The 26,964-nt window shown below is 30.5% G+C and overlaps 1 protein-coding gene across 1 annotated transcript in view; it reads left to right on the forward strand.

Annotated features, from left to right (window-relative positions):
* Positions 1-359: 359 nt before the first annotated feature.
* Positions 360-26,964, forward strand: part of LOC105147386 (voltage-dependent calcium channel type A subunit alpha-1-like) — a 42,847-nt gene continuing 16,242 nt past the window's right edge. The window contains exons 1-16 of the mRNA XM_087409194.1: positions 360-751; positions 3,551-3,648; positions 4,496-4,648; positions 4,897-5,117; positions 7,034-7,137; positions 8,044-8,159; positions 8,759-8,818; positions 9,385-9,486; positions 11,603-11,812; positions 12,419-12,846; positions 13,225-13,520; positions 13,867-13,977; positions 14,419-14,988; positions 15,251-15,596; positions 15,976-16,140; positions 21,396-21,506. Of these exons, the coding sequence (XP_087265320.1) occupies positions 378-751; positions 3,551-3,648; positions 4,496-4,648; positions 4,897-5,117; positions 7,034-7,137; positions 8,044-8,159; positions 8,759-8,818; positions 9,385-9,486; positions 11,603-11,812; positions 12,419-12,846; positions 13,225-13,520; positions 13,867-13,977; positions 14,419-14,988; positions 15,251-15,596; positions 15,976-16,140; positions 21,396-21,506 (3,465 nt within the window). The 5' untranslated portion in view covers positions 360-377. The remainder of the gene's footprint in view (positions 752-3,550; positions 3,649-4,495; positions 4,649-4,896; positions 5,118-7,033; positions 7,138-8,043; positions 8,160-8,758; positions 8,819-9,384; positions 9,487-11,602; positions 11,813-12,418; positions 12,847-13,224; positions 13,521-13,866; positions 13,978-14,418; positions 14,989-15,250; positions 15,597-15,975; positions 16,141-21,395; positions 21,507-26,964) is intronic.

The raw sequence follows: 26,964 nt of genomic DNA on the forward strand, positions 1-26,964 counted from the left end.
TCGTGGTACGCAATGCGTAATGACAGGTAAGCAGTGTCGCCAATGAAAGTGTCAACAAAAAAAAATATAGTTCAGGGTATTGATTATATAACTTTTTCTCTAAGAGACGAAAACGTTTTTTGTTTGTATGTGTGTATATGTTTGTACATACATACGTAAAAATTTCCGCTTTTCACGCTTCCACTCTAGAGAAAAGTTGCATGATTGATACTCTGATCGAGAAGGGACTGGTCTTACAGTATGTTACTTTTAAAATTTTTTATATCATTTTATAAACTCTATTATACTATAATTCACTCTTGAAAGTCTCTCTCTTTTTCTTTTTCGGAGTTTTTTTAGCAGAACATTGGCGTTATCAGGTACCTGATCTGGTGAACATGGCTCCGGGTCGGAAAGGAAAGGGTAAAAGTAGCGGCGAGAGAGGCAACAAGGGCACTACATCGTTGTTTATCCTTTCGGAAGATAATTGGATACGGTTGAAGGTACGCAGTGTCACCGAGTGGCCGCCCTTCGAGTACGCCGTCCTGTTCACCATCATCGCCAATTGCGTGGTCCTCGCCCTCGAGGAACACTTGCCGAGGAACGACAAGACCATACTCGCAGAGTCGCTCGAGTCCACGGAGATGTACTTCCTTACGATCTTCTGTATCGAAGCGAGCCTCAAAATTATTGCCTTTGGCTTCGCCCTCCACCGCGGCTCATACCTGCGCAACATTTGGAACATCATGGACTTCTTCGTCGTGGTGACCGGGTGAGAGTCGAATGCTTACTTTTGTCAGTAAAATCTCTCCCTTTGTCCACTTCCGTTTTTCCTTTTTCTACTCTTCCTTTTTACCAGTAATTTTCTACAGTAATCTTATAATATTCTTACCAGTAATCTTCAACATTTTATATGTTCTTGGAAAAAAAAGATTTTCAAGATTGTGAATTCTTTTCATTAAGATTAACGATTTCGCCTGGATCTGTAGATATCTGGATAGTAATATTATTCAGGTCTTATACCCGAATATTGAAATATAATACTCTGCGAATCCGCCCAGGCCCAATCTTTCGAATCTATTATCTCATAAATTCAGATTCTGATTAAATTACAGATTTTACTAGAGGAAAGTCGCTGATATACGAATAGGTTTTCTAAAGTGACATCCCCTTATTTCTCAGAAACTAACTATTGCACTTTATTAATATTAATAAAAACAGGATCTGTTTAGATAATTAAAATTATTAATATATGTAAAATTATATTAAATTAAAATTAAAATTGTTTTAATATGTAAAAAAGTATATTTAGCCTATATTAATATATAAATCGAAATAAATATATAAAGTTTTTCTCTCTCGCTTTCTTGCTCTCTCTATTTCTCGGTCTCACTGTTTCTCATTCTTTTTCACACTCACCCCTCTCTCTCTCTCTCTCTCTCTCTCTCTCTCTTTCTCTCTCCCTTGCGTCCTCACACTTTCGCTTTCTCATATATACACACCTTATATGCATAGAAAAAAATATTGAAAGATCCACAATCCAAATAATGAACGGTTAATCATTAAACTTTAACGGTTCGGATATCTAAACAATTGGAAATATTTGGATTAGAAAAAGTCTCTTCAATCGGATTTTATTTCAGATCTATTTCTATCTTATATACCTGGTTAAACAGATAATCGTCAATCCTACTTTTTATTGATACACTGGTATTATGAAAGATATCCTATAAATTAATATCATGATGTTTACATAATTTGATTGAAATAATAAATGACTTTTCTGTTTGAAATTATCATTGCTTCTATTTAAAATCTGCAGCAAAAATCGTTATTACATTCTCCTACATACATTTACATTATTCACACAAATATAGGACAGATCATTAATATTATTATTCAAGAGAGCAAACACCTATTAATCAATTTGCAGCTGAAGTGAGTGGCAAAATAAACCTCTTTTTCTAATTACATCTTTATGAGGAAACAAGATGTTGGAGGAATCAGTTTGACTAATATTGTTAAATGAGATACTTTATGCCTTGCTGACGTAATTAGTAGTTTATGTGTAATATAGCAAAATTTTAATATCTACTATGATAAAAAAGTGATTTCATTTTTTTCCTAAAAATTTAATACATTAATAAATTGATTATATATACTTTTATATAACAATGGGATTATTAATAAATGTTACATAAGCGTTATCTCTAATATCAAAAGCATAGTTTTGATAGCGGTAATGTTGTTATTACGCAATCTTTCGGAAAATTTTGATATTTTGGCAACATAGTCCGAAAACTGGTTTCCCCAGCTATAGGAATTAAGGAAACACGCCGATCACCATACTCGTTAGTCAGATAGATTCTACAGTAATCCTTGGATCAAGTTTGAAAGTTGCTAAAACATTTCTAATATTTAATGACTTCATAATGATATTTGAGATGATGTTTTTAGTATTAGGTTCAACTTTGATTTTTTTTAAAAGTATAGAATTAAATTATTTTTTCCAAATACTTGGTTCTATAATCAAAAAACATTTATTATGTCAGAATAGAAAAAATATAGAGTTTTTTGAATTCGTTGTCTAGTGTAAAAAAAATTTAACACGTACTCATCTGTCTTTTATGGATCGATGTGAATCTTTTCGAAAAGCTTCTGCTATTCGAGAGTTAGAAATAGATAAGTAATCGTCGATGACCGTACGGTGAACTGATAACTTTGAGAAACGAGCGCCGAGTTCAGGTGTGATTATAACCACTATCTCAGCGTTTTTACTAGACCTAGATATACTGTATTTTACATAGCTACGTATATACATAGAATGTACATATATATAATAAATACATAGATATATTTACATGCCTATACATCAATCCTATTCCTTCGCAGCGCCTTTTTCAGTAGAACATTGCTCTATCTTATCAGACATTTATTTTTTAGTATAGCGTTAAATTTAATAAAATAGAGAAAAATATATTCATTCCAGTACATCTCAAAAATTCAAAATCACGATGTTATTAATTATTATATTTTTATAATTTAAAGTTGTGATTATTATATACCGAGGTACTTTAATAATGTTTCTTTAAAAATATTTTATATTAATACAGATACAGATTATTGATTTCTTTTAAATTGATATTTATATTATAACGAATAAACGAAAAAGCTCGGAAAACAATATGAATTTGATATTTGCTTAACCGCAATATAGAAATAAAGTTGCCTTATTCTTTTTTTTAAATCTCTCTTTTAAACTTTAAACATTTTTTAAATCAAGTACTTTTTTGTTAAATAAGATAATTCATTTGGGATTTATCAGATATTCTGTTATAGATAGCTATTTATATTCATTTTGCGCTTTCGAAGTTTAATTTATCAGAGTTCTTTGATCTTCTACATACAAGAATTTCATCCGATCGTCCTGATAGCATTATCTCCCCAGATTAGAAAGAACGTAGTCAATTATTTAGTGGACGTAGTATAAGTACTTAAGAGTAGCGTGAGTATTAGTGTAATAGAATAGTAAGTAGTAAAATGTGGCGGGGTGTGTGTGTTTTTGGAGCAGGATCATCACGTCGCTATTCGGAGACCTGGATATAGATCTGCGCACGTTGCGTGCGATACGCGTGTTGCGACCACTCAAACTTGTCTCCGGCATACCGAGTGAGTAGCACATTAGTACAAATTAGAAAACGATCAATTTTTTGGAACTCGAAGCAGTTCTGCTCGAGGAAATCCAAAGAAGTCTCGCGTCTGGGGAAGCCCCATTGTAAACGAAATCCCCGGCGAGATTTTCGTAAATAACGGGCAAAATAAATACTCACACCTTAACAATAGATATTTGCACTTTAAACTTAATGTAAAAAATTGTTTTTGAAGTTCGTTATGTAAATGAATCTTAAACCTGTTCTATAATGCTTTTTGTTTCTTGTTTCTTGTCTTTTGTTATTTTTACATCTTGTCTTTTTGCCTCTTCCGATTTTATATCGCCCGAGATAAAAGTTAACTTCGAAAGAAATAAGAAATACGTAACAAGAAATACGTAACAAAAAATATAATTATTGATAGAACGATTGCAGAGGAAAAAAAGCAAAAGGTAAAAAACAAGAAATAGGAAATAAAGAACATTATAGAACAGGCTTTACATCTGTTTTGAATGATTCATTTCGAGTAATATTAAAGGCACAATTTTGAAGAATTGTATTATTTCAAGTCATTATGAAGACTAAAATAATTTTTATGAAAATATTACGAAACCTAGACAACTTTTTTAATTTGTAAATCGTTATTACAAATGTCGTCAAACAAAAGAAAAATATATATATTTGTTACTAGAAGTTGATCTTGTGGTTTTCATCAGTATTAATTTTACGTTTAAAAAATTACATATAATTTCTCGGACAACGAGATCAGCGATAATGCACGGAAATATTGAGGATAGATTTCTACATCGATTTTATAGAAATAGTGATTAGGCTTATTAACTCCTCGGCGATTTTTTTGCGAATAGGTCTTCAGGTGGTGCTCAAGTCTATCATTAAGGCGATGGCGCCGCTTCTGCAGATCGGCTTGCTGGTACTCTTCGTCATCGTGATATTCGCCATTATCGGCCTCGAGTTTTATTCGGGTATCCTGCATAAAGCGTGTTATACTATAGAGGACAGTGAGTGTACTCAATCGACCTTCTAGAAATTTTGCCTAACACTACTGCTTATAATATTACTTGTCTTATTTTATATACTCGATTTATTACACAAAGGATTGAAAGAAATATCTAAAATCTTGAAATACATGAAAATATAATTTACGCTTCTGATTACTTAGAAAATATATACATATACGCTTCAATTCTTTTTCAGGTTATTCTGACGTTATAATATATGAAATGTTTTACAATATTGAACGTTGCAGATGCAATCGTACAGGAGGGGGATATAACAACTCCGTGTAGCACAGACAACAAAAATGATGCCCCGTCCGGGTCCCACGTGTGCGATGCGAATGTCTCGACGTGCAGGAATATCTGGGATGGACCAAATTCGGGCATCACCAGCTTCGATAACATCGGATTCGCCATGCTCACTGTCTTCCAGTGTATCACTATGGAGGGCTGGACTTCCATATTGTATTGGGTAAAGCGAGAAATATGTTCTTCAGTGTTAATGTTTTTTTCTCTTGTTCTCTTTTATTTACCGTATTTCTCTATTTCTCTTTTTGCTTCTCTCTTTTTCTCGCTCGTTTTTTCCTGTTTCTGTTAAAATTTAATTCCCTCGTTATCGTGCACAATTTGTTCTCGCAGTATCGTTACAAAAAATAGTATGATAGTGAACATTTTCAAATCTCTGTGTTCTCGTGTTTTGGATATGATTGCCCAGTTTCATCAATCCTCTATTAAACGCTTCGCGACTTGAATATCAACATAGTTTTGTATTAAACTATAATTCTTTCTTTATAAGGTTAATTTACCCTTTTAGAAGACAGAAAATACTAACTATTTTAACTGTTTCGGTACATGTACTTTCTTTCACCCACTTTTAAGTGTCTCTTCCTTTTTCACAATTTCCGATGTCCTTGTACATATATGTTCGCCTCTTTTCTGTGTCCGGCTTTAGCCGAATTTGTCGACTTTTGGATTAAAAATGCCTTGCGAAAACAACTAACACTGTATATGTTCACCTTGCTCAGTATAACATTGTCAGTTCCAACCCTCTTTTCGATGTTTCAATATTCGATGTTAATTGTACTTTTTATTGTGTCTGATTCTTTCGTGATAGATAAATTTTGGATAAATTTTGTTATTTTCCTTAAAATTACATAAAAGTAACTTTCAATCTTTTAATGCTATAATATGAATTAAATATGTATAATATGAGTTAAAAGGAAAAGAATTTTAGTAGAATATTTTTTTGTTGATTACGAAAGGATTAATGTTCAGTCAATGGATCATGGAGGATTTCACAGTATTTTATTGTTATATTTCATTGTAAACAATAGATTTCGAAACCCTTCAACGTAATTCCATCGTCTGTAACATAATCGTATATTTATTTACTGAAATCTCGGAAAAATTTCGATTGCTTCATCGATTTTTGTAATATAGAGTAGCCTACGGTAAAACATCAGTCGGAAGAAAATGCCATGCTTCGAAAATATATATATATATATATATTTGGAGATTTTTTTATAAAAACAAAAGATGTAGAGAAAGAGAGAGAGAGAGAGAGAAAGAGTTTTTTAATTTAAATTAATAGTTTAGAGTTTATAAATTTCGACATATCTTAATTTAACACGTTGTCTGCTTTGTGAATGTTTTATTGTATATACCACAGGAGAATTTTCTCATAATATCACAAGCGTGATAATAATAAAATATTGTATCATATGATTAAATGAGACAAACATCCCCATGGATGGTGTGTTAAACAACGGACTTTTTATTTTATTATTATTATCTTTTATTATTATCTTTTATAGTTATTCAAAATTTTATATTGATGGATTTATTTATTATATGATTGTTTTTATAAACGTTTTAAAAAATTTTAACTGGTGACTATCATCGCAGTCAACCTGTTAAATATTTGAAAACCTGTAGATTCTTCTTCAAAATAGCAAGTAGCGAGTAGAGAGATGTAACAAATAATCTGAATCAATTTCTCTCATTATAAAAAAATGGCATGTTTCTCTTGTCTTATTCTTTTTCCACCAGCGATACTGAAGTTTCATAAAGCCGATGTTGTCTTGCATAAATGTGATCGACAAATTTTTAATCTATGATGTTTTTTTATATCAGATTTTCCCTTCATGTGGGATAAAATTTTTTTTTGTGAAATGAATATTATCGAATAATGATAAATAAATTTGAGCTCTCACACTCGGACGATTACATTTATCACATCGTGTTTGATATAGCGAGATTAGAATGCCAGTGCCTCTGTATTACATATAACTATTGCTGTTAATTAATGTACCTTCGACTGTGTTATCGATACATATGCATATATACGCGACATTATTGTCTTCATATCGATTCCGATCGAATTTGCAGACAAATGACGCTATTGGCAACAGGTACAACTGGATTTACTTTATACCATTGATCATCCTTGGATCATTCTTCATGCTGAACTTAGTTCTTGGTGTCTTGAGCGGGTGAGTATGTGTCTCTCCTGATAACATTCCGCTCAGTGATAATTTTTTTTGAAGCGACAATCGCGTCTCCCATTCGGCAAGATCGCGAGGTTCATTATTTCAGAATGATTTTCTTTCCTCATCAGAGAGTTTTCTAATGAAAGACCGCGCTTCAAACAACGGGCAGCTTATCGGAAAGCGAAGAGCAAACGATTCTTTACCACTGCGTTCAGTTCTTAAAATCACTCGAGCAGATCTTCAATTAACAGACGTTGCCTGACATTAGTGAGCAATAAATCGTATTCTTTTAATTTATTCATCATTGCCGTGAGATTAGAAGTATAAAATAAATTAAATATATTAGTTTGTAGTAAAATTAGTTAATAATCTTAAATATTATTTATCTTTTTTTTTGCTAAAAAAATTTTTTTAGCACTCCTTCATTTGTAAATTACAGCTGATTTAATATCTTTAATGATATGATACTTGTTATTAATATTATACATATAAGATTATATATGCCTTTTAATGTGTGAAAAAAAATAGGAATTTTTTAATACTAAACACGCGATGAGAATACGATGCAAATTATATATTTATAGAAATGAATTTTTAGACCTATTTAATTAGCACTAGATATTTTAAATTTTGATTAAGAGAAATTAAAGTATAATTAATGAATCCATCATATAATCTCGCGTATGGTACATGATTCCCATGCGTAAGCTAATTTGAAGAATTCTACGAAAGAATAAACAAAAAAAAATTTCTTTTTTAATGCTCTCAATGGCATTTCCTCTAAATGAGTAAATATTGTTGATTTATTAAACAAGGTTAGAATATTAACGATGGAATGCCTGAAAATCCTCTAAACTTAGCTTTCATACTCCTGAATAAGCTACCATATTATCTGTATCACACTTGTAGAGAGTTTGCGAAGGAGAGAGAAAAGGTGGAGAACCGGCAGTCCTTCCTGATGTTACGAAGACAGCAGCAGCTTGAGCGCGAATTGAATTGTTATCTCAATTGGATCTGCAAAGCAGGTTAGAATAATTGCCGACAAAATACGTGAATTAAAAAAGATTAAACGGAATTCATTTCGCAAACATTAAAAAAAATCTCATTGTTAAAAAAAAATATATATATATATATATTATAAAACAAATAATTGATATTATAAAATAAATAATCGCATATAAAATAATGCCTCAAAAATAATATAATACTGAAAACTGACAGAAAAAAATAATAATTGTAATAAATGTACTTTATATTTTATAATCTTTCTGTAATTCTGAAAATTAAATAATAAATTTCTTAGTTTTCTGTCAATGCATGGGTACCCGAGTGCTGATATCGAAACAATAAAAATTCTTATATTGTTTGAATTTCATTACAACGCCTCAAAAATTACTTACTGTTCTTCAAATGACAAAGAATAGGTTTGTACAACTTTATCTCATTTTCACATTGCCAAAAAGATTAAATATGTATATTTTTTTATCGATCTATTTTAATTCACTTATTTTGTAAACAATGTGTCTGCAAAAGCTCACTGCGTATGCTAGACTTTCCAAGCATTGCTTTTCATGTATATAATACACGTAATATCAATTACTGCTACGTAATATTTACTTTTCAGAGGAGGTGATACTCGCCGAAGAGAGGACCACGGAAGAGGAGAAAATGTACATATTAAAAGGTCCATATAATGCAATTTATTTTGATATCATGAATATTTACTTCCATAAAGTTGAAAAGATTTGCGAAGCGAGCTGTATTCCGAAACATGCTCGTATACATATTTATATAAAGTGCTTTATATACTCAGAGTGCACTTACACTCGTATTTCTTTTGACACAATCAAATTTAATTTTTCAAGTTTTTTCTTTTTAGCAATGCATCGAATGCTGTATTTTTAAACAAGACATTCCTATATTTTTGTAATTTTAATTAATTTTATTAATAGCCGGATTAACAATCAATGTAATTTTTTGCTTTTTACAAGTAACAAGTCATTCTTGCATATGTTACATTGTGTGTAAATTTTTTTTAGAAATAATTTAATAATACAATTTATGCGCACATTTGATCACAAAATATCATACATCGCAACATATGATTACTCTGCAATTTGTGATTCTTTCATAATTTTATCAATACTTCTCGAAATCTGACATGATATTTACATATTTTCAATAAAAGATTATTTAGGTCATAATTTATGAAGTTTTACATAGCTTAATTTACCTTTTTATTTTGCGCAGCAAGAAAAAAAGCAGCGGCAAAGAAAAAAAAGTTGAAAAATCTTGGCAAGAGCAAGAGCACTGATACAGAGGAGGAGGAAGGCGAAGACGGCGAAGACGATGGTGAGTTGTATTTGGTCAATTTGGTGTCCAGTTATGCCGAGTATTCTTTTCTTTTTGTTCACTTCTTTTACATTTTAAGTTGATGATTCTTTTTCAGGATATTCGAACGAACTTGAGTTCAAGTAGTAAGGATACGTGATTTTTTAATAGTCAGAACCTATGTTATATCAACCAACAATTTCCTCTGGAAGCGTGAAGTAATTAAAAAACAAGCAAAAATGAAATTTAAAAAGAAAAAAATTTATGAAAATTTAAATTGTTATATTATGGACACTTTTTTGCGAGTCATAAAATTAGTTGAGGAATACAATTGATAATATAACGTTATATATATATATTAAGTGCCAATGTTTCCGGCGGAAATATTTCTACACTGTTTAGGTGTACCATATGATAGTGGAATGCTGTGATTAATGTTTTTATTATTCACTTATACGGTTATAATTTTAATTAGTTAAAGTTAACAGAACAGTGGAATATTTAGTATTCAAACGAGAAATTGAATCCCCTGAATAATGTACTAATCCCGTCCTATAGAGTTTGATAGGCTAATTTCAGCCTGTTGTTCACATATAGTAATAGTAATAAATAGCCACAATATGTACACATACATATGTACCGTAATAATAATTGCTTGATAGAATATTTAATTTAGTATAGAACTTTGTGTATTTATTTTTATATCTATTTTTTGTTGAATCAGAAATAAATAGAATTTTCTGATTCTTCCAATTAATACATAATTCTAGAAGTGTTTGATTTCTTTTTCTGACTGTGAAAACTCCAAAACTCCAAAACACAAAATGCATAAACATAGCATAAAGCTGTCTAGATCAATGAGCATATTATGTATTAAGTACTAAACTAGTTTCCACGGTTTTTTTTCTTAAAAAACTCATCTCGATGTCAAAAGCAAAAAATGCATCAATTAAAGCATTTGTCCTCGTTAGCTATATCTTTTTCTCATCTTTGTGGCAATAAGTGGATTCCGCGACGATAGACCGATTGGTCTTTTGAAGCAATCCATTCATCTATTTTCGCACATCCTCGTAATGTCTGAACTGTGTATCCACCAAGCCGTGCTGCATCGATCGAAACAAGTAATAGTCTGAAGGAGTTAAATACACTGGTTGCGGGAGAACTTCCCATTCGAGCTGCATCAGTGTTTCCTTGACGGCTTTTGCAACGTGTGGTCGAACGTTATTGTGCAAAAACATAACTTTGAGTCGATTGCTGGCTACTACTGGTCTTTTTTCCAACAATGCTTTATTCAAACGGTTCAATTGTAATTGATATCGATCTCCCATGATACTTCGTTTGGTTTGAGTAGCTCGTAGTAAACGAAGCCTATCCCACCAAATTGCTTTGTGATCATGGATATTTCGCTTTTGATGATTGGCCAGGGTCCTTTTTGCGTTTGGGATTATTAAAATAGATCCATTTTTTATTGCTAGTTACAATGCGCCATAAAAAATTTTTTTTTGTCTGGCGAGCAGAGAAATAGAGATGTTTAAGCGATTATATCGCAATAACATTTTCGGTTAAAAAAATGGCACTATTCGCTTAAATGAATCTTTTCGCACTGAATTTTATTGACAAATGTCTAATCTTTAAAATGCAGTCAGCTTCAGATATTAAAGTAAATTACACTTACAACTAGCGTTTAAATGTGAGCCGCGGAAACTAAGTTTAGTACCTAATAAGTTAATATGACAATCTTATAGTAGATACTCATTGGTCCAGATGGTTTTATGCTATGCTATGCTTATATATTTTGTGTAGGGATCCCTAATATGTGCGATTTATCCTCAAAACTTCCACAAGAATGTCATAATGTTTAAAAACTTCAAGATTTTAACATAGACTATCATGCTTTAGATCATATAATTTGGATTTTTTATATTATAGTTTCAGAAATAGTTTAGCGAGTAGTACGAAACGTGAAGATGTAGACATAGTGTAAAAAAATTCTAAAGTAAAAGGAAAATTATATAATTTATATCAAAATAAAAATACATACGATATTCAATTTGACAATCAACCGGTCTGTAAACTATTAAATCTGTTTTAAATGTTTTAATAACTTCATGTTGAAGAAGTATTTTAAACTTTGTAGGATTCTCGAGAGCCTCCTACTTTAAGAAGTTGAAGAAGCATGGCACGTGCCTACAGTTTTGGCGAGCTGAGAAAAGATTCAGATTTTGGATACGTAATTCCGTCAAGTCGCAACAGTTCTATTGGTTCGTCATCGTTCTTGTGTTCTTTAACACCGTTTGCGTGGCCGTCGTGCATAACAATCAGCCCAAATGGCTTACCGATTTTCTCTGTGAGTTTTCCAAAATTTTAATTTCATTACTCTATTTAATGTAAAAATACACATTATATCTAGTATGTAAAAATTTGATTTATAAAACTAGCTTATATTATAAAGGATATTATGTTTGTCAATTCTGGTGAAAATTCTTCTCAATTTTTATACGAACTAGAATATTTTTCAGAAATACTCAAAAATATTCGGAAAGTTTACATCTTCTCTCACAATTTTTCAAGTGAATTCTGAAATATTCTGGAAATCCCATAATTTTTAAAAAATATTTTTTAATTTTTTAAATGTTATAACATTTCAGAAATTATATTTACAAAAAATCTTCAAAATCTTATGATATTTCATGATTAGCACATTTCTAAGAAAAGATAAATTAAGAAATCTGAGAAATGTTCCAATTCATATAAAAAAATGTGAGAGTTATAAAATTATAAAGAAATTCTGAAAAATTATATAGAAATTCTGAAAAATTCTGAGAAAAATTCACCTCAGAACCCATTAAAATTTGAAGGATTTCAGTGTAACGAAAACTTATTGTATCTAAAAGGCTCAAGTTCTTCAAGAACTAAAGAGTTCCAGTTTAACTTAATTTTTTGTTATTTGTAGATTTCGCAGAGTTTGTGTTCCTGGGGCTCTTTATGATGGAGATGTTCATAAAAGTTTACGCACTCGGTCCTCGCGTATACTTCAAATCGAGTTTTAATCGCTTCGACTGCATCGTCATCTCGGCCTCGATCTTCGAGGTGATCTGGTTCGAGTTGAGATGTGACTCTTTCGGCCTCTCCGTCCTACGTGCTCTTAGACTCTTGAGAATTTTTAAGATCACCAAATACTGGAAGAGTCTGAGGAATCTCGTGATATCGCTGCTAAATTCGATGCGCAGCATCGTTTCCCTTCTCTTCCTACTCTTCCTCTTCATCCTTATATTCGCGCTGCTCGGTATGCAGCTATTCGGTGGCCAATTCAATTTCAAAGGTGGCACGCCGCCCACTAACTTTAACACCTTTACCATTGCACTACTCACTGTCTTCCAAGTGAGTATAATCAATTATTATTACGATTTTTATTTGTTACTGTAAATGAATTATAATCGATCTTTTAACAAATATGACCTAATTTTATTGCATTATACACTTTAGTTGTTCCAAATATAAATAAAAGATATAGCAAGAAAAGTATTCGTTTTATAGTCGCTAGCCTTTGAAAAATAGCTATGTAATTCGTATACTTTATAATATAAATAAACATTAAATATATCCACAGTGAAAGTATAATTTTTTAAACTTTATATGCAGTGGAAATTGCGTATTTAATAATAAATAATTATTGTTCAATGAATGATAAAAAATTAGATGTTTCTTAAACTAAAAAATATTCGATTAATGTAATAATTAATAATGATTACAATATAGATCTTGACTGGAGAAGACTGGAACGAAGTGATGTATAAGGGTATCGAGTCGCAGAGCATGGCCTATTCAGTTTACTTCATCGTGCTGATGCTTTTCGGTAACTACACCCTGCTGAACGTCTTCTTGGCTATCGCCGTTGACAATCTCGCGAACGCGCAAGAACTAAGCGCCGCCGAGGAGGAGAAGCAGGAGGAGGATAAGGAAAAACAGCTGCAGGAACTCGAGAAGGAGATCGAATCTTTGCAGAGACCCGCGGACGCACCGAGGACGGAAATCTGCCCTCCAACGCAGAATTTGTAAGTTTTTTTTTTGCCATTTTTGTAAAAGTTTTTGTCTTTTCTTGACGTTTCGTACTTATAGAAAATAATATTTTTTTAAATAAGATTTTTGTGTGAGGTAAAATAGAAAATTTCACAGGATCTTTGATATATAAATGTTGTGACTTTGTGCATATTTTAATTGCAAAATTGTTTTTTAACAAAGTGATTAATTATTCATAATAAAATAAAGTTAATAGTTATTAATAATTATTCGTAATTATTTAATGAAAAATTGATAATTACGTAATATAGATTAAAAAATGTAAAAACGCAATATTGACGGAGAGCCACAAAATGGAGAACAACGTTTCGTCTTTTCCAGCAGAGACGGAAAAATTGAAACCCAGACATCCGAAGAGAGGAGGCAGGACGACACGGGACCAAAACCAATGCTGCCATACTCCTCCATGTTTATACTGTCCCCTACGAATCCGTAAGTGTTGATGATAATAATAATAATAATAATAATAATAATAATAATTCGATCGCTCGGAAATTCTTCCCAAGAATATTAAACACCATAATAAATCACAATGTTATTAAATAAAATCAGATGACACTTACACATAAATTAAAAAGCGCAGCAGACATTTGATCTACTTTTATCTATCATATTAATTATCTATTAGGTGTTGGAATTAATTCGTAGCGTTTTTAATGAAAGAATGTTATTTATTTCACATGAGCATTAAAAAATACATTAATGAAAGTACTTCCCATCACTTGTAAAACGCTACGAATTAATTCCAACACCTAATATTATTTATTTAGATATTTTCTAATGTATTTTAACATTGTATTGAATATATTATTTTTTTTATTTTAAGAATGAGATTGTTACTTTCGTCAAAGTAATGGAATAATCCGTTTGCAGCATAAGAAGAGGTGTCCATTGGATCGTGAACTTTCGATATTTCGACTTCTTTATAATGCTGGTGATATTGTTGTCGAGTATCGCGCTGGCCGCCGAGGATCCTGTTGTACAGGATGCGAAAAGAAACAAGATCCTCAGCTACTTCGATTACGCGTTTACCGGCGTCTTTACCATCGAAATGGTGCTGAAAATCATCGATCTTGGTATCATACTGCACCCGGGCTCATACCTGCGCGAGTTCTGGAACATTATGGACGCGATTGTAGTGATATGTGCTATGGTGTTAATCGTCTTTGACATACTCGATAGCTCTTCTACGGTCAGCCAGAATCTTTCGAGCATCAAATCACTACGAGTGCTGCGAGTACTCAGACCGCTTAAGACAATAAAGCGCTTGCCGAAGCTCAAAGCGGTATTCGACTGCGTGATAAACAGTCTCAAGAATGTCATGAACATTCTCATAGTGTACATATTATTTCAATTCATATTCGCCGTAATTGCGGTGCAGTTGTTTAACGGTAAATTCTCCCACTGCACCGATGAGAGCAAATATAAAGTAGAGGATTGCAAGTAAGTATACTATTTGAGTATATTATTCGATCTTCTTGCTTCTACTTATCAACAAAAGCATTTCAGAGAGAACGCATAAATATATTACATTTAATAATAATTAAAGAACATTTGATTTTGATAAGTAAGCAAATAAATATATCTTTAAATAAGCAAATGAATGTGAAACTAAAAAAAAGTTCTTTGTTTCATACTGATTCTCGAATTATATTTTTACAAGTGGTGTCAGTAGAAATGGAGACTAATTTTGTTTTCGCGACAGTGGTTATTTCTTCGTTTTCGAGGAGGGTGAAATACTACCGAAGTTCAAGCCTCGGAAGTGGGAATCCCAGTGCTTTCACTACGACAACGTGTTGATGGCTATGCTGACGTTATTCGCTGTCCAGACCGGCGAAGGCTGGCCACAGATCTTGCAAAACTCGATGGCGGCTACATACGAGAACCATGGCCCTATCCAGAACTTTCGTATCGAAATGTCCATTTTCTACATCGTCTATTTCGTCGTCTTTCCATTCTTCTTCGTCAACATCTTCGTGGCCTTGATTATCATCACATTCCAGGAGCAGGGAGAAGCTGAATTGCAGGATGGTGAAATCGATAAAAATCAGGTAATTTCTTATGCTTATTTTTTCATTTGAATTAATTTTATTTGCGCTTCATTAGCTTTCTTCATGAAAAAGATAAATTTAAAAAATATGAAGTCATTCTTCAAGCGTCATTAAAATTTTAGTTTTATTTAAAATGAAAAATGTATTAATATATAGAATTATTATATACATAAATTAAATAATTGTTTCTATATATGAACAATTTAAATATATAAATATTGTTTCATATATATTAATTTTTATTGGCTCTTTATGTTTTAATTTTTTCTTTATTTTAATTTTTATCTTCGTTACATTTTAGACAATATATGTGCTATATGACATTTTTTTTAGCACAGACATTAATGCAGACATTGATAATTCCGTGTTAATCTTTCAGAAATCATGTATAGACTTTATAATACAAGCTCGTCCGCTCGAGAGGTATATGCCGAAGGAGCGGAATAGCGTTCAGTACAAAATCTGGAGGATAGTTGTATCTACGCCATTTGAATATTTTATCATGATACTCATCGTATTGAACGCAGTATTGCTTATGATGAAGGTAAGTGTCACGATCTCTCTCTTGCATTGCAATTTCTTTAGAGAGATTTATTAATCAGATTATCAGTTTTTTTCCCCGATTAGGAAACGCGAATAACGAAAAAAATTAAGTGTTTTGAAATATGAACCTTTTTATGCAAGTAATCGAAAACAAAATTTATACGTATCAAGATTTATAAAAATTTTTTTGAGCATAATAAAAAGCAACTCAGAAGGATTTTTATAAACTTTGTGGCCAGTTTTGTTTTCGGTTTTTCATATCATGGTCCCATATCAAAAGAGGCATAAGTGCAAATTATTATTCTTTTTTTTTTATACATAGATGAGAGAAAGTGTTCTTTATTTTCTTTTTTGAAATCAGGACAAAATATTTCTCTCAGAGAAAAATATTTTTCTTAAAGATGTATATCAGGTACAATCTCTATGAAATAACTAAAATTGGAAATTTATACTTTCTGTATATAAAAGCAAATACTGATTTGCAACACATTTAGCAATATAATTTTATAGTTTAAGTGAAAATTTTCTCATTTTATTTTAATTAATTTTTTAAAAACATGTTTACTTTATATTAAAATAATTTTTTAATTTAGATTCTAAATCGCTGTCAAAGTTTTTGTATTATTTTCAAATACAATATAAAAAAATCTGTAATTTCATTATAATTTTTCTATTTTGTTAAAACAATACGTGTAACATCCTTAAGAAGAAAATAATTCATTTGACATAGTTTTTTACTTAAAAATAAACTTATGCCTTAACTCTGGTATTGCGATGTATCGCTCGTTTATCTTTGCGTCCTGCGATATTTATCGCGCGTTTCCAGTTTAATATCCGTGCATTCTCTTGATATAAGACCCATTAGGTCTATCGGTAACTTTAACTAATTGACAGTCTCGTCTTTTGTTAATATAACGAAGATACTCGAGATCATGTCACGAAGAAACGAGAATATGTCGCGTCCAAGTAAAGTACGTAATATCGAAAGACTGTACCATATTTATATATCATGTTATATACTTATGAGAACATTGTTGTTCTTGCCTGCTGACCTTTTCTGATTGTTTTCTCTATATAACTGTATCATCCTTGTATTTTATCAATACGTGTACACGCATCGGCAGGAATGGTGTATCCTGGTGTTCAGCGCGCGGCGCTGCACACTTGTACTGAAGCGTACACGTACGTGTTACTGGAAACGCGATGGGGGCGAGGAGTGCGAAGGGAGAAAATAGTAGGAGGCACTCTGATATTTTGTCCTTAATGCAAGGCGCACGATTGAGAGAGAAAGCGTAATTGGATGTGATGCGGGCTCGCGGTGTCCTTTCGCTGACTCACGCATTTGTTACTAATACGAGATATCCCGGTGTCTCTCGCACGCCAATATTCATAATAATACTTTTATTATGCACAAAATGTTGTAGTTATGCATAAAAAATTTTTAATATTGTAAAAAATTTCTATGCATAATTACAACATTACATGTAATTTTGAGAGACTTATTGTAATAACTTTGCATGCATTTATAAATTTGCAGTGTGCAAATGAAATTAATATTTTGTATCGCAAGATCGCAAAATTAAATTTACAGTTAAATATGAGAACATATAATAAAATAAATAAAAAAATATATGATATAATATATACATATTTTTTATATATTCAAATTTTTTATTGTAAAAATGTAATAATAATAATTTTTTTAAAAACTTTGAAAATTTAATGTATAGTTTATTATTAAAATGGTAAATTACCTTAATGTTTTTTTTTAATAAGATCAAATAATTAAATTTTTAGCTAAATAAAAGTAATTATATTATTAACAGTAGTTGTATTAATTTATAATAATTTTTATAATATAAAGAAAGTAATATATTTGTTAATTTTTAATAACAAAAATAATTATAACTTTTAAAAAATTTTACAATGATTGAATAACCAAGAAAAAAATTTTTTTCTTAATTTAATAATTACCAATAATTATAAAAAAATGTTTATATTGTCTTATTTATATTGTCTTATTTATACTGTTTATTTCATTTAATAACAACGATTGAATTGATATGAATGTTAACTCGAGCTATAAATCAAGAATTTATTCTTTGAATTTCATTAATTGTCCGACTGTTAATAATTAGATATTATTATTACTAATTACGCTATCTTTTTTACAAGTTTTCTTTAATTTGATTTACTCTCAAATTCTATTAATCCACTATTATTAGAATAAAATAAATGTAAATTCATGAGAGAGAATTAATCGGATTCGTGCATACTTTCAGTCTTGAGCCGAATCCTGTATTCTATTGTGAGTTTCTTCGTTTGCTTTCCAATGCCTATGATTTGTACAGTTGAACGCACGAGATGAATATCTATTCTCGTTCTTCTGTCTTTCTTAAACAAGATCACAGTCTGAGCTTGAAATTAGAACCGAATTAGAAACATTCACACACATATACATATTAGGCTAATTCGAATCCATATTCAACGCCCGATTATATGATTTGTGATCGGACCTGTTTGCCTGAAAAAAAACACAGAATGTGTTCAGATTACTTGCACACGCACTGCATTTGATCTTGAGAGCACGTATCAAATGAAACATCATGTGTTCACCTTGCTCAGCATACAAGCGAGAAGACAGTAATGTTTTGTTCTTATAAAAAAACGCTCTGCATATTTTCGAAATTTTTTTAAAGGAAAATTCGTGAAAGAAAAAATAAAAATTAAATTGGTAAAAGCAGAATTATGTACATAATATTTTATGTGAAAACATATTGTCCCTTGTGATTGAAATAATTAATGAATATAATAATTTGTGATTTAATAATTAAAAGGAATTTTTATCTGTAAAGCCCGATTGCACCAACGTTACTTTGCCTTTAAGCAAGACTTAAAACTCTCTATCTCTATCTTTCTTTCGCTTTAAAACGAGACAAAGTGAGTTTTAAGTCTTGCTTGAAGTTAAAGTAACGTTGATGCAACCAGGTCTAAATGATGTTTTATTTTGAAGTCACAAAATTAATCATTTTAATCTCTCTCAGATATAATAATTAATAATATGTAATGTATTAATAATATATTTACTTATTACTATATGAAATATAATCTAATGCAAATATGAAATATAATCTAATGCAAATTAACCAGTTCGGTATTTGGATTATAATTAATTGTCTTCTCGTTCGACACATTGACGGTTGATACGATGTACGTATATATGTATATACATATAGGGTATCCACCTATACTTCTCACACATGTGCAAAACTGCGTGTCGCATGCTGGCTGTCGCCAAAACAGATTGCTCAAACTGACAGCTGAACGAAATAGCAATAACATTAGATATATCTGCTGAATATGTTTAACAATGACAAGAAATACACGAGACTCACGTCCGCACGTTTCCCCTCTTCCCTCGTACAGAAAAGAAAGATTGCAGAGCATTCCGAAAAGTGAAGTTTCGTAATTTCTGACGATCCCTTCGTTAATTGAACTGCATTCTTTTCGTTCCAGAAATCCATTCACTTTAAGTGTCTTTGTTGGATTGTATTTTAGGTTTTTTTCGATCATTTCTTTCTGTGTTTCTCTCTTTTTCCTTCTTTTTTCGGTCTTTATCAGTTCTGCGTCTAGTTTCTTCAGACACTGATATATGCTCAACCTACGGTCCACAATTCCATGAAAAACAATGACAGAAAGATTAATTTTTTTACAATTGATTTAATGATAAGCTTAAATTTCACTTAACACTTGCATCAATATTAAATGTTTCATGTTTTAACTTACAATTAGATTTAATTTTTATCTCACAAGTATAAGTAAAATGTATTGTTTAGATATGTACATGTTTAACTCTGATTGGTATTTGCTCCGAAATTTCCTACATTTTAAATTGATGTATCTTTACTTAAGGTTAATGTAATTGAATGGTTTTTTTTATTGAAGGTTAAAATCTAAAGAATAAGATTATGTAACTTAAAGTTATGTAAGGTTTGCTATAAACAATTTTTTACAACGTATTTAAAAAAAATATTTGAATCCACTAGACCCTTCTTCGTCGCCGTAATGTTTAAAATACGTAATACAGAAAAAATCTTGTTTTGAAACTTGTGTTACATTAAACGATTTTTTTCTTGTCATTGGGTCCGACAGAGTCCAGAGTTAGAAAATTCCCTATATATAATACAATCTATTGATCCAGAATTCCAGAAGATCAGTCGATCAGTTATCTTAGTACACACCTGATATCTCTTATAGTTTAATTAAATAGATATACAACGCGAAGTGCAGATTACAGTACTAATTAATCACGTACACATAATTAACATATGCACCACACCGTCGAAAGATGAATTGATATCGCAGGAATGTAAGAGAACAAACGTTTCATTTAATATACACGCATACCGATTAGGCTTGTACACGTATAAGTACACGACGACGTTAAAAAAATGTCTCCCTCCCTATATTCTACGAATATATAGGTGTACATCACTACGTTTTTACATATACGTAACTTTTCATGTATCTCTCGCACTTTATCTTACACTTCGTACGTATGTACGACTAAACTGTGTACCAATTCGTGACACCCAAAAGCTGACACATAACATGATCCGCGAATCATTCTCGAGCAGAACGCGATTTATTTATTTGAAATCTTATTATACTTTTTTATTCTTACCTCGACAACTTACTTTGATATTATTTGACATTATTCTGTATTTGTTGCAATTTCTACAGTGCTATGAGAATAAAACGGCATGAAGAGTGATAATGCTTCAGCAAGAATAATTCTATGTAAAAGAATACAGATTGTATAATTTCTTTTATATGTATAATCATGTTATATATAAAATTATTTGAGTTTTTAAACACTAATTGTAAGTTGATTCTATTGACCATGATTAAAATTTCTAATCAACAGGAAAAATTACTAAATAAATTTTATTTAATATATTTGATGGTTTCACAGTGTACTTCATTCTGTTTTTAAGACAATAGTTAATCTTGCTGGTGCGGTTACCCTGATTTACAATATATTGTGCACAGAATGTTCATGTATCGGTGCACAGAATTTCGTAAAAAAAAAAGGAAAGAGCCACTTCTTTCGTCCTCATTCACGATGATCAGAGGAAAGAAGAAGGTCATGCCGAAAGAAAGCAAAGAAAAAGAGCGAGACACACGATTAAAACTTGTACGTACGTACGTATGTCTGTCTGTCCGGCTGTGTGTTTGTCAGTGTATGCATTGCAGTTCTATCAGCAAAGCGAATTATACGAGAACATCCTGAAGTACATGAACATATTCTTCACGGGGATGTTCACTGTCGAGTGCGTACTGAAGATCGCAGCATTCGGCGTGAAGGTAGGCTCCATATACCGCCAAACATCCCTCTCTCATCGAACTCAATATATTCTAAGTAAAGCGAGATTTAATTCAATAAGTCGAGTGAAAGGTGGCTCCTCGTGATTGTTCCACAAAATTGGAAGCCTGAAGAAATTCAAAAATCTCTAGCTGTTGTCGAAAGAATTGACATATCGAGATAATTAATAAACGTTAAAATAATGTGGCATTGAACATATTTTATATACGTAACGTTAATTTCATAAAAATCAGAAAAAATTTCAATCATTCTTAAAATGATTCATAATGATAAAATTGCTGTAACAATTTTAGTAACAATGGAATGTGGAGGAATATCACGAGAGAGTTATTTTTCGCGTCGTCTGGTAAGTGCCGCTTGTTAGAAGATAATTATAAGTGGTTCTTCATGAGTACCGATGTAGCAATATGACTTATCGGAACACTTTTGGTACTCCGGAGACATCCGTATATTCTATCTCACGCGTGTATATCTCTACAAATATATAAAATATACTATTTAGTGAATTTTTTGTGCGCAGGGCTGAACAAACGCTAGATGCTATCAGAGTAGTTATAACGTTTCCATTTCTCGATATATCTTCGTACGAATATGTATCTCGATAGAACTAGAATGGTATTTTTCGTGCTCCTCTGAGAAAGGATTTAGCTACAAGATCTAGAAATTTTTTTTCATTACTCATATTTGTTTCTGTACTTGGAATAGTATCAATGAAATCTACAAGTATTTTAGTATGCAAAAAATGCTCAGCTCTGTACACATAATCGAGCTTCAGAACAATCTGGGAAGACTCAAGATCTAAATATCACATCTTTTTATTTTTACTTCCAAATTCGAATTTCTTTCTTGAAAATTCGGTAGATAGAAAAAATACAATATTTTCATCAGCTTTCAAGTCATCTGCTTTTGAACTATATTATTCATTTAGTAAAGTTTACACTTTCTTGTTCACTGTGGTTATTACTGTGAAACTTTGATTTTGTATTTAATATAAAGATCATAGTTGATCAGACACAAACAATATAATTGAATCAGAGTTGTATTTATTTCATTTTCCAAAAAAAGAATTTTAGATATGAAATATAATATATTTATTACTCATACGTTAAATGCTACAATTAAAGATAATGAAAATCTCAGGTTTCTGAATTACATTGAACACAGTAATAACGGGATTAAATCATTAATTGTGATTTTAGTATTGCATTTTTTATTTTTATTAATTTTTGTATTTTTATAATATTAACTCTTTTTTTATCCTGTTATCACAATAAGCTAATTACACACAGACTTTATATAAAATACTGAAAAAAATTCAAGTTACAATCGAATATTTGCAAAATATAGATATTGATTGTTACACACATATACACGCGCGCACACATGCACACACAAATATTCGATTGTAATATTAAATGTTCAAGTGAGTCTCCGTGAAAATGTAATATTTCGTATTATTTTCATTACAGTTACGTTTGGTATCTGATAAAAAATGTGTAATCAAGCTTATAATAGTATTCATAAATGCGCTGTTAGAATTTATAATTTAACGTACACTGACATAGAAAGTTAACAGTTACACTTACAAATACACAAACATAAAGATTCATACGTCATACACCTTCATATGGCACTCATGAATACTTTAACAGAACGAATTGAGAACAAAAATCTTATCGAATTATTTTCCGTTTTGTTTTTCTTGCTTTTCTATCTATTTCTTCTTAATTCTCTCTCTCTCTCTCTCTCTCTCTCTCTCTCTCTCTCTTTCTCTCTCTCTCTCTCTCTCTCTCTCTCTCTATATCTTTTTTATTCTTCTCTCTTTCTTTGTTGTTTCTTTCGTTTGCTTGATTTAATTTTTCAAAATAAAAATAACGGAACGAGTGGAAAATTAATTCAAGAGGAAGTTTCGAAAGTTAAGAAAAAGTGTACATAAGGAAAGCGCTACTTTTTGATATTCTCTGCATGTCTTGTCTGTATTTGCATGTAATCACTTACATGGTCTGATATTTTTAATCTTCGCATGCATACATCACGAGTACTATGATTGCGATTATGGGTTGGGAATGGCAATAATGACAATAATAACATCTAAAGATAAAAATAATGATGATGATGATGACAATGACAATAAGACAATGAATTATGGTAATCACAACGAAACTAAAGTCGAGAAGTCGTGAAAGTGCTTTTCGCTGCTATATTCGTCGCATGCATGTCATTGTGTTGTAGGAATAAGCATTATCTTCTGTGTCATACATGCATACACTCGGCACACACGGAATTGAACATCGTATTTTACATACACAGACTGATCGAGATTTACGTATCACATGTATGATGAAGAATCTTCCTGTGAGAGATTGGTTAGAATTTGGTAATTTGATAGGAAGAAGAGATGTCTTCTTATTAAAAAAGAAAATAAAGATCAAATTTAATTATTTTAATAAAAAATAGTTTTATATAATGAACAATTGCATTAAAGCCATTTTTAATAGAATTAATAATGTACTAGAAATGTATTTATAATATTTAGATACTTTGGTGTATATATATTATAGTTTCTATGTTTTATTTATGATATATAATGCAGTGAAATATATTATAATTCACAATACTAAGACAATACAACTTGACAGTTTACAAGATAGCAATTAAAGTTGAAATTCAAAAATTTATCTTTCTCCATATTACAAAGTTTTATATATATCTTTGAATATAAATTTTTAACGGAAGTCTTAAAGAAAGATTAAAAAATAAAAATCATAAAAAAATAGCAGAATGAGAACAATAATTAACAAGTATATTTCTCAATTAAGTAACATTGATATCTTCAAGGAAAAAAAAATCTCTTTTTTAATTACAAGTAACAATATTCAATTCGGACGGGAAAAATAGATGAAGGGAGCGATCGAATACAGAAATTAATTTAAAAAAGACGAAGGGATATACATATATAAATATACATGCAGGGCGGATAAAAAAATATAAGAATCTGGGTTGTGTGTTATGTCTGTGTGTTGGCTACATTTTATAGTATCACAAAACGCCGGTAATTTTATTGGACTTCTTAACCATCGTGAACTTGTCACTCTCCTTTTCCTCATTGAGTACATCCTTAAACTCATCGCCTTCGGATACAAGATATAAACAAGCCTCTTAAATCGCTCTAATTCCATCTTACTCTCACTTGACTTATACTGCAAATTCTTACTACTTGTAACTCCATCGAGACTGACATCATTCACCGATCATCATTAATTGTGTGATATTACCGGTCGGAGGAGGACCGGTCGTGAAAAAAGTAAGAATCCCAAAAACTAGCTAGAGGAACACGTTGAGACATCGCGAAACTGTTTATCACGAAAATAAAAAATACCTTCAAAGTTTATTCTTAAGTAGACTTATCAAGATTTAAAGTAAACTTGTATGTGTAATATGAAATTCTTACAGTACTTTGATTGACAGTATGGGCATATTAACAGTATTCAAAAGATAGCAGTTGCCAGAAAGTAGGATTTACTTGAAAAATTATCGTTGAATTTTTTTAAATATTGCAGGATTTATCAGTAGATATCAGATTGTTTTAACATTAATTAATATGAAAGATTATTATAATTATTGTTAAGTGACTTTAATAAAGAATTTGAATAATTAAGCTTGAAACAGATATAAAAGTTTTTCTCTCATTGATTAATTATAAAAGAATTGTTTCAATAAAATTTTTATACAACAATTATTAAAAAATTATATTTTATTTATAAAACTTTGTTGAGAAAATTTGTATGAAAATCGAAAAATGAGTTTTTTGATGTGAATTTCATAGAAAAAATTTATAAAAATTAGCTAATTCAATATTGGTTTTTTACATTTTGCATAATTTGCATAATGCAATCGACGCGACGGTTTCTATTTTCTGGCGAAAGTAGAAAAAAGTTGAATATATTAAGTTTGCGTGTCTCTATCTTTCTCACTCTCTCTAGTTTGCTTGTTATTACTGGCATGCTCTCATAGATACTTCTCTAGAAGAGATCCCGTCATTTCAGCTGATCATCGATCACCAAAGCGATGTGATTTGGGCTTTAAAATTTTTGTGAACAGATGTCTTCGTCTTCGTGGATGAAATTTTGTAAATAAATTCTACTTGTTACTGAACATCGATGGATATGATTTTATTGTAATTACGTAAAAATTAAGAATGAAATCTTCCTACAATAAAAAATATAGAAAATATTTTTATTCATTACTTAATTCGTTAAATTCAAGTATAACAGTATTAAATATTAAAATTCAAATTTTTCTACTTTTAAAAATAAGCAGTCACTATTTTTTCCTAATTACAGTAACTATTTAGTAATTATTTTTTCTTCCTTCTCTTATTCCACGACCAAGATCTAATCAACGATCATTACGATATTCAAAAGCACCGTTCAGAAAGACACACAGAATTTCAATTTAATAAGTATTACATCCATAATAGGAATATTCACGACACACACATCCACACACACACATACACACACACACACACACACACATACACACACACACAGGCACTTTTACACAAAAAAGCGTACATTCACAAAAGAAGCAAATTATAGTATACTTTTCTTGAAGTCGGACTCGTAGTTCTTTAGTAGTAGTCATTTCTTCTTTAGTAATAGTCATACGCAAACAATCTCACAAACACTAGAACTACACCCAAGTTCGTTCAATAGAGTACTGAAACATATCAATGATTGATCGAATTGCTTATTATTGATATTTATTATTATATAGATCAAGACATAATGAGGGATAAGAAGATTATAAAAGAATGGAAGACATAAGAATTATTTAACATTGAAGTACCAGTTCGCGTTTCTTTTATTCCTAAACTGTTGTTTTGTTAGTTTCTAAGCAATTACAGTTAAGACTAATTGGAATGAGCGACAGTGAGGTAAGCAATAATCTTGAATATGTATATATGTATGTGTGTGTGTGTGTGTGTATATATATGTGTATATATATATATATATTTATATACATATAATATATTTACATTATATATATATATATATATATATATATAAAATATATATTTATATACTATAATAAATATGGTTTTGTTCTAGAAATTATTTTGATATGTTTTATCAAAATATTTCTTAAATATATATGTACGTATATATAATAAATGTATATACATATATTTAAGAAATACTTTAATAAAACATATCAAAATGATTTTTGAACAAAATTGTATTTGAATATATCTTCTATATATATTTTTGTTTATATTCGGAACTATATAAGCGTTCACAAACGGAAGTGTAAAATTTAGTTAGAGCGGTACTTCCTAAATTTAAAATTTGGTATTAAAAGTTATTAGAGAATTGAAAATTAGGAAACATTATCCACTAATTACATATATTCATTTTTAATTGCGTATTGAATCTT

This window comes from Acromyrmex echinatior, chromosome 9, assembly GCF_024713525.1.
Source record: "Acromyrmex echinatior isolate Ae372 chromosome 9, ASM2471352v2, whole genome shotgun sequence".
Lineage (NCBI taxonomy): Eukaryota > Metazoa > Arthropoda > Insecta > Hymenoptera > Formicidae > Acromyrmex > Acromyrmex echinatior.